The 11,630-nt window shown below is 51.4% G+C and overlaps 1 protein-coding gene across 1 annotated transcript in view; it reads right to left on the bottom strand.

The window, feature by feature from the left end:
• Nucleotides 1–9,936, bottom strand: part of LOC119869305 — a 57,993-nt gene extending 48,057 nt beyond the window's left edge. Inside the window, exons 1-3 of the mRNA XM_038557634.1 lie at nt 9,733–9,936; nt 8,918–9,059; nt 6,794–7,073 (exon numbers count right to left, since the gene is read on the bottom strand). Of these exons, the coding sequence (XP_038413562.1) occupies nt 6,794–7,073; nt 8,918–9,059; nt 9,733–9,936 (626 nt within the window). The remainder of the gene's footprint in view (nt 1–6,793; nt 7,074–8,917; nt 9,060–9,732) is intronic.
• Nucleotides 9,937–11,630: the final 1,694 nt, after the last annotated feature.

The raw sequence follows: 11,630 nt of genomic DNA, 5'->3' as shown, positions 1-11,630 counted from the left end.
GGTAGGGGAAGGGATAATCAGAGGGACTTTGGAGACTGGTGGGATATGAGGGCGTTTCTCAGCAGGCCCCCCTATGCCCTGCTTTGGGACCCAGGGAGATTGCTCTGTCCGGTCTACTGTGAGCCAAAGAGAGTTGAGACAGGAGTCCCAGGGAAATGGTTGGTGACAACTCCATGCAATCCAGGGGGGGAGCCCGGGGCCTCTGGAGGCTCAGAGGAGCACCTCACCTACCTTAGGGAGCCCGAGAACTCTGACATGGACTTCCCATCACAGAGCAGGTGTACTTTACATCCCCCAGGAAGCTGGCTGGGACCAAAAGGCAGGTGACTCCTGCTTCTCCTACAGCTCTGCCAAAGGCACAGAAGGAGAGGGGCTGTAGAGTACACAGGGCCCAGCCGTGCTTAGGATCACTCCATTGCTGAGGTGGAGGAAGAAGTGAATAAACAAGGGGGTGAGGGACTGTATGGTTAACAGCCCGAACACAGGCTGCCCAGTGTAGACTCAGCCACTTCCTGACCCCACTGTGTGGCCGTGATAAAGATCCTTAGTCTCCCTGAGCCCCAGTTCCCTGCTGGGCAATGGTGAGTGTTCAGTGAGATTATGGAGATGGTCTCCCTTCATAAGCATGAAAGTGCTACAAAGACTTTTTTAAAACTCCAGACAGGGCATCCTGGGTGGCTCAGCGGCTCAGTGGCTCAGCGCCGCCTTCAGCCCAGGGAGTGATCCAGCAGACCCGGGATCGAGTCCCACATCGGGCTCCCTGCGTGGAGCCTGCTTCTCCCCTCTGCCTGTGTCTATGCCTCTGTGTTTCTCTCATGAATAGATTAATAAAATCTTTATTTTTTTTAATTAAAAAATTATTTATGATAGTCACACAGGGAGAGAGAGAGAGAGAGACAGAGACACAGGCAGAGGGAGAAGCAGGCTCCATGCACCGGGAGCCTGACGTGGGATTCGATCCCAGGTCTCCAGGATCGCGCCCTGGGCCAAAGGCAGGCGCCAAACCGCTGCGCCACCCAGGGATCCCAATTAATAAAGTCTTTTAAAAAAACAAAACAAAACAAAACTACAGCTAGATGTTTTTCAGTATAACATAGTGAGGAGGGACAGGGACTCTGGAACCAAATGCCTGGTTCCAATCCTGACTAAGTGATATCTGAGCTTCGGTTCTCTCATCTATGCAAGCAGGTATATTAGTAGCACCTTCCTTGTAGAGTTTGGGGGGGATTAAATTACTTAGTCCAGCCAAGTACCTAGAACAGTGTTGGCATGTGGAAAGCACTATGTACTAGCCATCATCATCATCATCATCAACATCATCATCATCATCATCTTTATTGTTAAGGAATCTTAGGGCAGGATAGCTGACTCCTGGCTCTTCTCTCATCTTAACTTTGGCAATGGCTTTAGGCTTTGCCTTGGGAGTGCAAGGCAAGGATTGAGGAGACTCTGTGGCCATCAAAAGCAGCTCTCAGCATTTCTGACCATGATACGACCTGCTGCTGGATTTGGCAACAGTGAAATGGCCACTCTTAGATATTTGTGCAAGGTGCTTGAGCCAGCCAAGGGCACATGGTGGCATGGCAAGGCAGGAGTGGCCTAGAAGTGGCCTAGGCTGGAAGTCGAGAGACCTTGGTTCTGGTCCTCATTTGTTGTCCTCTGTGTGTGTGTGTGCACATGTGTGTGCATATGTATACATGTTTGTGTATGCACATGTGCATATGTGTCTTGTGTGTGTGTCTTTTATTTTCAGCACTCTGAACCCAGCACCTTTGTCTACTTACTGTACATCCAGTGGCATCTATTCTGTGCCAGGACTCTCATGGGTTCCCAGAAAAAAGGCGGAATTGGCCACAGCTGCTGCCCTCAAGGAGATCGCATGGAGGGAGGGCAAGGAGAGTACACGCAAGGGCAGTAGGCCCCATGGTGGCCCCTCGTGCACTTTGAACAAGGGAAAAGTGATGTCTGAGCTGAATCATCAAACATGACTCAAAGTTTCCAGGTGAGACAAGGTCAGAAGACATTATGTTCAGAGTACAACCTGTTTCAAAACAGAGAGAGCCTAGCACAGTTCAGGGACAGCAAGTTGTCTGCTGGAGAGAGTGTGGGCTCCGTGTGTACGTGTGGGGCAGAACTGGGTGACAGGACGTGGAGTCATTGATGTTCTGTATGACCTTTCCCGGGACAGATCCTGTCTCTCTTCTTAGTATCCCCATCAGTACATTTCAATTTTCCTCTGAACTTTCTGTGCTGAGCGGTCTCAGGGAAGAATCCAGTACTGCCTGTGCTTTAGGCTGCTCATGTCTGATGGGAGACATAATCTATAAATTCTAAAAACTTGGGATCCCTGGGTGGCTCAGTGGTTGGGCATCTGCCTTCGGCTTGGGGCGTGATCCTGGGGTCCTGGGATCGAGTCCTGCGTCGGGCTCCCCGCATGGAGCCTGCTTCTGCCTCTGCCTGTGTCTCTGCCTCTGTGTGTGTGTGTCTGTTGTGAATAAATAAAATCTTAAACAAAAATGCTTGATTGGTCATCAGTGGCCTAAAGCAGTGTTCTCAAACTTCAGACTAAACATCAGAATCAGATGGAGGGCTTGTTAAAATGCAGATTCTGGGCCCATCTCTTTCCCACCTCTTGCTACCTCAGAGTGTCTGAATCTGTGGGTCTGGAGTAAGTCCCCACAATTTTAACCTGCATCCAGGTGATGCTGATGCTGCTGGTCTGGGCTCACCTTTTTGAGCATGATTGGCCAGGAAGAACAAAGAGGACTGGGCTGGAGAGATGAAGAGGCACCTCACACTGAGCAGCTTCCCTGAAGGCGGAGTAGAACTTGCCAGCAGGAGCCCCGGGTGGATGGGGCAGGGATAGGTGGAAAAGGATCGCTGACCTGTCACCTCAGGCCCCCCGAAAGCTCTTCCCATCCCCTCAAGTTTCAGGTTCTCCCATTTGCATTCAATCAACCCTGGGAGCTGGCTCTCTCCCCTGGGGTTGGCTTGTCTGAGTCTGGGCTCAGAAGACAACTGCTCACCCAGTGCAGTGGGAACAGTGGGAGCAGTGGGAGCCGCCTCCCGGGGCGGTGGGGAGGCGGGGGGCTGACGCAGAAACAGCCTGTGCTCACCCTGCCCTCAAGCGCACATCCACCAGCAATTATCTCTCGGAAATTGCTTTCCGGTTATGTTCACAACATGTGCGCCTGCCTGGCTGAGAGCAAACACTCAGAAGGCACAGGGTGGGAGGGGACTCGCGGGGGGCGGGGGGGGGGGTGCCCAGATGGAGGGACGTCCAAGTCTGAATCTTCAGCCAAGAATTGGGGAACTGCTGAATCTTAGATCTTGAAAATACTAGAACCTTGCACTCACCCTTGTCACACTCCTGCCAGTCGGTTTTCCAGCCTCTCCAACATTCTCATTTATTTATTCCTTCAACATTGACTGCCAGTGATTCTCTGCCAGGATCCACATCTGGCATCTACAGGAGATGCCTTCCGGGAAACTTCTGGGAGGAAGTGATGTCCTAGTCTTGAGGAACCCACTGACAGGTGAAAAGGGGTTCGTGATGGAAGATGCAGAACAGCAGTTAAGGCACAGGGACTAGCATACATGAAGGCCTGAGCCCGGAGAGAGCAGATGGTGATTCAAGGGACAATAAGCAGTTCAGTTTGAGTGGATGGACACTAGAGTCACGGTGGGGTGGTAAAGATGAAGCTGGAGGGATATGTGAGCCAAGTCCTGAAGGCTTCGCCATATTAAGGGTCTCACACTTTATCCTGAGGGCAACGGAAGTGACTGGAAAGGGTTTAGCATGGGAAGGGACTCAGAACCTTATGCAGTAGCTTGCTTTCATGTTCTTCATGACACTCGAGTAAAATACGTTCCCCAGGAGCTCTGCTCTGGGGGGTCTATTCAACACCTGCTCCTTAGGTTCTTGAAACCTCAGAAGTGTGCAGGGCAGTGATGGCTCATCTGTCCACAAGAAATAGCTCAGGCCCTGGATTCTTATTAGGAGGAGGAGGCCATTCCACTGTCATTTAAGACTCTGCTCTTCTTGGCCTGGGCCCGGTTAGCTCAGGGGCCAGAGCCTGGTACAACCAAGGCCCAGGCCCTAGACCAGACCTAGAAGGGTGTGACTTGCTCTGTCCCAGAGACCTGGGAAGCTCCCATGTGCACAGCACTGACAAGGGTATGAATGGTTCCTTGCATGCCTTCTCCATACCTCACAGGGTCAAAGCCACCCGGAGTGGATGGTCCCCTCAGGGAGTGTTGACTGGGGACATCCTATGGGCCCAGCACTGTGACAAGCCCTTTAGGGGAGAAGATGCAGCTCTGTCCTTGGGGACTTACCACTAGGGATGAAAAGTAGGTTTGACCCATAAACCCCCTAGGGGAGCAGTCAGAGAATTCAAAACCAAGTGCCAAGCTGTCGGCACTCTAAGCCATTAGAGTTGCAGAGAGTTTAACAGAAGAAAAGAAATAGCCTCGGAAGCCTTTATGGAAGAAGTCAGGGTTGAATTTGACCTTGATGGATCATGGCAGTATTTGAAGAGTTTCAATGAGGTAGAGAAAGTGTTCTATAATGTCAACTTTATATTTAAAGAGAATACTACTGGGGCACCCGGGTGGCTCAATGGTTGAGCGTCTGCCTTTGGCTCAGGTCGTGATCCCAGGGTCCCACATCGGGCTCCCCACAAGGAGCCTGCTTCTCTCTCTGCCTGTGTCTCTGTCTCTCTGTGTGTCTCTCATGAATACATAAATAAAATCTTTACAAAATAAATAAATAAAGAGATACTACTTGTGGCTCCGAGGCCTTTGGACAAAGAGATCATTCACCAGCCCTACTCCAGCCATAGTCATTCAACAAACATACACTTAATATCCTTTGTGTGCCAAACCTTGTTCTGAGCATGAGGAACAAAGTAATGAGTCAGTCAAAATTCCTATCCTTGGGAGCTCTCAGGTTGTTGGGGAAAACCAGTTATTTAAAGGGACAGTTACAGTACAGTGCAGAGAGTGCTTTGTTCATTTGTTGATTGGAAGATGGTTATGCTAACCTTACGCGTGGTGTTACATTGGTGCAATGTAACTTTGCCACCCCTCAGCCAAGTGATGGGATGTATTTTCCCATCCTTTGTTTCTACCCTAACTTTGTGATTTGCTTTGAAAAATAGCAAGTGGCAGAAGTGATGTTGTGCCACGTTTGAGCCTAGACTTCAGGAGACTTTGCAGCTTCCTCTCTCACCTTCTTGAATGCAATGTCACTATGGTCTGAAGGAGCTCATGCAGGAGAGCCCTAAGCCTGGGCTAGCCCGCTGGAAGCCGGGACTATGTAGAAACACCATGAGCTCTCCATGGAGGCCCTCTAAACCAACCAGCTGCCAGCTGAACCACTAGAGGAGTGGAACTACATGCGTAACCCTGCATGAGATCAACAGAAGAATCACTAGCTAAACCCAAAGTGCCAATCCACAGAATCATGAGCAAATAAATGGTTATTGTTTTAAGCCAAATATTTTGGGGTAGTTTGTTACATAGCAAAAGATTACTGACACTTTGTAAGTGACACGCTCATTTTTATGTGAGTTCTTTTCACTTATTTTGTTACACTTGTGAACAGATGTACGTGTCTTCTCCATTTGTCTATGAGCTCCTCCTTAGAGGAAGGAAACTGTGCTAAATATCTTGTTTGCCACTCCAGATACACTCTCTTTCCTTCTTCACCTTGCTCTGTACCTTGAGAGGGTTACACAGGGGCTTCCTTGCCTTCTAGAATCTGGTAGGGTCTGGCCAACTGGAGTCCCAGCAGAGTACATATTCTCCTAGTTTCCTCCCTGAAGGTTCACCACCAGGTACATCTTTGGACCAAGGGATATGATTCCCGTCAGGTTTTACAATGGCTTTCTTTATCCAGATTCTAGTAAGTCCTCCGTCCCTTGCCCCTTTAGGCCTACGGGTACTAATTAGTGCTCTAACATGACTTGCCCTGGAGGATTTCCTTACTCCTTGTCCCTATATTAAATAATCCCTTTATTAAACTCTTCTCAAATTACCCAGTTTGAGAATGTCATCTATTTCTTTCTGACATCCTGAATGATAGTGTCTCATTCCTTATTCTACCCTCAGCTGCAACCTAGCTTACAGTATATGCTCAATAGCTGTCATTTGGTGGAGGAATGAAAATTCCAAGGAAACTGCTGTTAAAGTTATACTTTGATCAGAAAGACTAGGGTCTGGATCCTGACCCTGTGGCTTCCTAGCTGGCTGGCCTAAGGCAAATTTCTTCACTTCTCCAGAAGAGTCTCAAGTTTCTTTAGGTGTTAAATTTGGATAACAAATACCAACACTCCAGGATTGTTGCTCAGGTTATAGGTAGTTTGTAAAATGTCTGGCTCACAGTAAATGATAAATATGACTTTGGTGAGGAGGTAGGAAGGATTTCATAGCTATTTTCCCATTTCATTCTCTTGTGTGAAGATCTCTCTCTCTCTCTCTCTCTCTCTCTATCTATCTATCTAATCTCCCTGGGCAAACTAAGACCAGGGAAGGAAAATAACCTGTGGAAGGCCACACATTGAGCTGGAATTTGAATCCAGGTTTCTGACTCTTGGTTCACTGTTCTTTTTTTGCCACACCAGGTGAGGGGTGAGCAAGAGGCTTGGCCTTAACACACCTCTCCAATAAGCCAACAAGGAAAGAAAAATAAATAAATAAAGTGAGACCTTCTAGGAGAAGGAAGCAGGGGTTACCTCTTCTTCGAAAGAACTTTTGATTTTTTCCAAGAAAAGGTCTTAGCCCTGCCTACCTCACTGCCCAGCAGGAATCTTGAGAATGAAATCCTCCTCCTGGAGACAGGATGAGGAAAGTCATGCTTGGCTGAGAAGCCTCAGGACATGAAAGCAGTGGATTTTCTTGGGTGGCTCCAGGCACTGGAGTCTTCTCCAACATCTGTCCCTTTTGGGCACCCCCTTCCCTTGCTCCAGGCTTTCTCCTCCTTCGAGGCTTCCAGAACACTGTAGTCCTCAATGGCTGAGGCTTTCTCGGAGCTATCACAGTATCTGCCACATAATAGGTACTCTTCAAACCTGTGGAACCAAAGAATGAATGTGTCCTTCTGCATGAACCTCGCCCACGGATACCAACGTCCTCCCTGTGCTTCCCCATTCCTTGCGGTGGGGGACCCAGAGACCAGCAGACAAAGCCCACCCCTCCCACGGTGCTCGTCCGGGGATTCGCCAGCCCGCGTGCGCTCGCGGGGCCCAGGAAGCGCCGTTGGGACCCCAGGGGCCCCCGGAGACCCAGGCCTTTCAACCGCCGCGTGGTGCAAGCGGGGAGACCCAGGCGCAGAGAAACCGCGCGGCGGGACTGCGCCCGGCGGTGCCGTGGGTCCGGACGGGCGGATGCCCCGGCCTGGGCCTCGGCGCTTCGGGGGCGGCATCTGGAGCCCGGCCCTGCCGGCGGGGCAGCTTCCGTGCGGGCACCTGCGTCCTGCGAACCTGCAGCCCGCGCTTCCCACGCCGCGTGCCCGCCTGCTCCCCGCCCCCCACGGCGGCCGCCCTCTCCCCAACTTCCCAGGACGCGGCGCTGCCCCACCCCGCCAGCCTCGGGCCCCGAGAAGGGCAGGCACCTGCCTCAGGCTGCCCCAGGGGTCGGGGTACAGCTGCGAGCCCCCCCCGCCCCCCGCACCAGCCCGGAGAAGGGCAGGCACCTGCCGCAGGCCGCCCCAGGGGTCGGGGTACAGCTGAGCCCCCCCCCCTCCCTTCCGCGCGGCCCAGGAGGCGGGCTGTGCCCCATCTCCCCTTTCCGCAGTTCTGGGATTTTGACTTTTTGTTCCAAGAAACTCAGAGCAAGTCCTGACTAGACCCGGAGTGACTCCGGGTTCTGTCCTTACGTCCTTCGTGAACTGAAATAGGGCTGGAGGAGGTGCGGATGCAGCAAAGATCACCGCCCGCAGAGCGCTGCAACTCCCCAGAACGCATTAAGAAAAACGGTGTAAGATCATGCAGAATTCACACAACAAACATCTGAGAATTTGGACACATTATGCCAAGCAGTTAAAAGTGTGTCTGTAACCCTGAAACACAAGACACATGGAAAATGTGTTGGCACGTGGAAAATAGAATTTATCCTGCAAAGCTGGATTCCGGTCGCAACCTGCTCATCTGGATCTTGCGCACAGGACTCAGCCTCAAAGTCCAACACCACCCCTTCCGTGTGACAGCTGTGCAGATGTGAAAGTACTTTGGAAGTTGTGATAAGCTCAACAGATGTTATATCTTGTTATTAAATGAAGGCTGGAGAAGGATCGCCTACATTTTTTTCCCAAGGCCCTCTGATTGTTAGATCCTGAAGTTATCTATGATTAACATGTGTTAGGCTAAAGGTCTAGATTCTAGAATCCTAAACCTGATTCTAATCACAAAACCCAGTGAGTCTGACATACTCTGATTTCATGCAAGTGTGAAGGCAAGGTCTGAAGGCCAGGCAGGATGAAGACCCAGGTCAGCCGTCTAGGCCTCTGGTGGGGAGCAGTCGGCCCTGCTGTCTGGGCTCACCCATGGAATCAGCCTAATTCCCATCAGACCTGTCTTCAGCTCCTCACCCTTCCTCCAGCCAGCTTTCCCTGAGGCCTCATCACCTGTATTATCCATATTCATCACACACAGTCTCCCATTAGGCCCAATTAAATCACTTTGGCAACACTGCAGGAATCAAAACCTCCCTCAATTAGTAGGCCCAGCAGAGGAGGCCCCAATTTAGGATGACTCCACCTGTCGCCCCCCACCCCATACTCCGAGCACCCTCCCCCTATTCCCCCTCACCCATTAGCATAGGGTAAGTAGGTAAGTAGCTGCAGGAGCATTCCTTTCTGCAGGTTCTGGTACATCGTGTTCCTCCCTGATGGCCTCACAGGCAGCTGCTGACTCACCCCAGGTCGCTAACGCACCAGGTATCCACGTATTTAGATGGGGCTGCTTCACCAGCTGTAGCAGCACGGGCAAATGTGAGCTTCTATGTGTGGACACCACCCACACACCAGCCCTGGGCCTTGAGACCTGGCTCCCAGGCCACTACAGATAATGGGGTTACACTGAGCTAACACCTTCCTCTCTATTTAAAGAAAACGTTTTGGCCCCGTGAGCCTCCCAGCATATTCAGAACCTTCTGAACCAATGTGTCAACAGTAAATTGTTTGAAAATGATGCATTGTGATGTAAAGTGATATCTAAATACCATAAACCCCTACGACGTTCATGGGCAGCCCCATACCAGCACCACTGCCTAGCTGTGCGACCTTAGGCAGGTCATTTTACTTTTCTAAACCATAGTTTCTTTCTTTTTAAAGATTTTATTTATTTGAGAAACAGAAATAGCAAAAGAGACTGTGGGGTAGGGGAGCAGGGAGAGGCAGAGAGAGAAGCAGGGAGCCCGATGCAGGGCTGGCCTGATCCCAGGACCCTGAGATCATGACCTGAGCTGACAGCAGATGCTTAACTAAGCCGCCCAGGCGCTCTTGAACTTCGGTTTCTGTGCGCGTGCATGCGTGTGTGTGTGTGTGTGTGGGGGGGTGCGTGCGTGTGTGTGTGTGTGTGTGTGTGTGTGTGTGTGGTTTTTGAGTGCTTAGAGCATGCCGGGCACCATGTCTGGCATGTTACATGGCTTACCTTATATCAGTCAGGATTCTCGGTTGCAAATAATTGAAACCACCCATCCCTGGCAAAACAAAGCAAAAAGAAGCTTTACTGGAAGGCTGCTGGATGGCTCACTGAAATGATGAGGAGATGAGGGAGCCAGACAGAAATCAGGGGTAGCTGGACACAGCCGAAGCCGTCCACCCTCCACAGGAGCTGTCTGGTTAGGACAGGCCCCACTTGACACCGCACAGCCACTGCTGCTCACTACTATGCTGCTGGGCTCTGGTCCCACAGCCTCCTGACGCCATCTCATCCTCACCCACCTGCCTAACTCCTGCTGGACTTAAGGCCCAGGTGGGGGTGTAGATGTGGCTCTGCCCAGACCCACAGGGGTCAGGGGGAGAGTTGCTGCCCCCTTCAGCTTCCATACAGCTTGGAATTCCTCCAGGTAGGCAACGTACCTGGGTGCTGAGCAGCCATGCGCAGTCAATATCCACTAAAGTCTTTAGCAACCTTGAGTTGGGGAATATTGTATTTTACGCATGAAGAGATCGTGTCTCTGAAGGGTTTACTTGCTGGTCACCTGGCAGGTAAGTGGGGACACCTACACACACCTACAGGAATGGAAGGAACAAATGCATGTAGGTAGCCAGCAAATATCAATTCCCTTTCCCCCGATAACAGCTTTTGTTGGGAATGTGTGCTCAGCCATGGGGAAGGCTTTCAAAGACTTGTTCACATTCCCTGGGACTCTGGGCCTGGCCCCTAACTTCCTGGCAATACCTACACCTGTCATTTATACCAAGAGACTGACTCCTGCGCAGACAGATGGCTTCACCATCATCATCGTGATGCCTTTGGCTCCAGCCTCACAAAACCTGTGTGCCAGGTGTGACTTCAGGTTACCAAATAAGCACACAGAGGCTCAGAGAGGTTAGGGCTCTTTCAAGCTCAAAAGCAAGTCGGAGCCCAAGTCCTGGCCGGGCCTCCTGTTTCCCAGGTGTGCCGGGCCCATGGCCTCTCTTTCGAAGGAGCGGGCTGAGAGCAGGGCGTCCGGGATTCAGCACGCGCGTGGACGCCGAGGCAGACAGAAGCCTCTGAGTCTTCGCGTCTTTTCTCCTTTTGCCGGGAAAGCCAAGGCCTGGGAGCCAAAGCCTGCTCGAGCTCACGCGGCCCGGCGGGGGCCTCCACGCAGAGCCACGCTGCACCCCGTGCCCTGCCTCGGCCAGAGAGGGCTGCCCACACCGCCATGGAGCTCATTTGAAACTTGGAGTAGTTACGGGGGACAGAAGGGGGTAAATAGCTCCCTCAGCCGTTGGGCCGAGAGCCTGGCTTAGGTGTGGGCCCAGAAGGAAGGACACGGCAGCAGGATGGCTGAGAGGTAGGAGGCTTTGAGCCTCCAGAAAATTCTGTTCTCTCATAATCAGAAAATGTCTCCAAACTTTATTTTTTTTATTTTTTATTTTTATTTATGATAGTCACAGAGAGAGAGAGAGAGAGAGGCAGAGACACAGGCAGAGGGAGAAGCAGGCTCCATGCACCGGGAGCCCGACGTGGGATTCGATCCCGGGTCTCCAGGATCGCGCCCTGGGCCAAAGGCAGGCGCCAAACCGCTGCGCCACCCAGGGATCCCCTGTCTCCAAACTTTAGAAGCCAATTAACTCATCCTGGTTGGAACGGACTGATACAGACTTAAATTTGTGGCTTATTAGAATAGTTGGGAGGAGGGAATCTGAAGGCAATTAGATCAAACTCATGTGGCCCAAAGAACTGGACAGTCTGTGATCATTAGTGCCTTCATCTGAGGCCCACATGCAGACACTGGGGAGTTTCCATGTGCCTTGGCCCTTGCAGCAGCCTTCTCACCATGCAGATGCCCCCTCCTACCCCTCCTGACTCCTCTCAGAGTCAGCTCAGATAGCACTCCTCTAGGAAAATTTTTTTTATTGTTACATTAGGTTGGGACCTACTCTGGTCTCCCACAGCCCCTATGGCTTTCCTATATAT

This window comes from Canis lupus, chromosome 15, assembly GCF_011100685.1.
Source record: "Canis lupus familiaris isolate Mischka breed German Shepherd chromosome 15, alternate assembly UU_Cfam_GSD_1.0, whole genome shotgun sequence".
NCBI classification, from domain to species: domain Eukaryota; kingdom Metazoa; phylum Chordata; class Mammalia; order Carnivora; family Canidae; genus Canis; species Canis lupus.
Note: the sequence above shows the minus strand (reverse complement) of the source record. Positions and strands in the feature narration are given on the sequence as shown.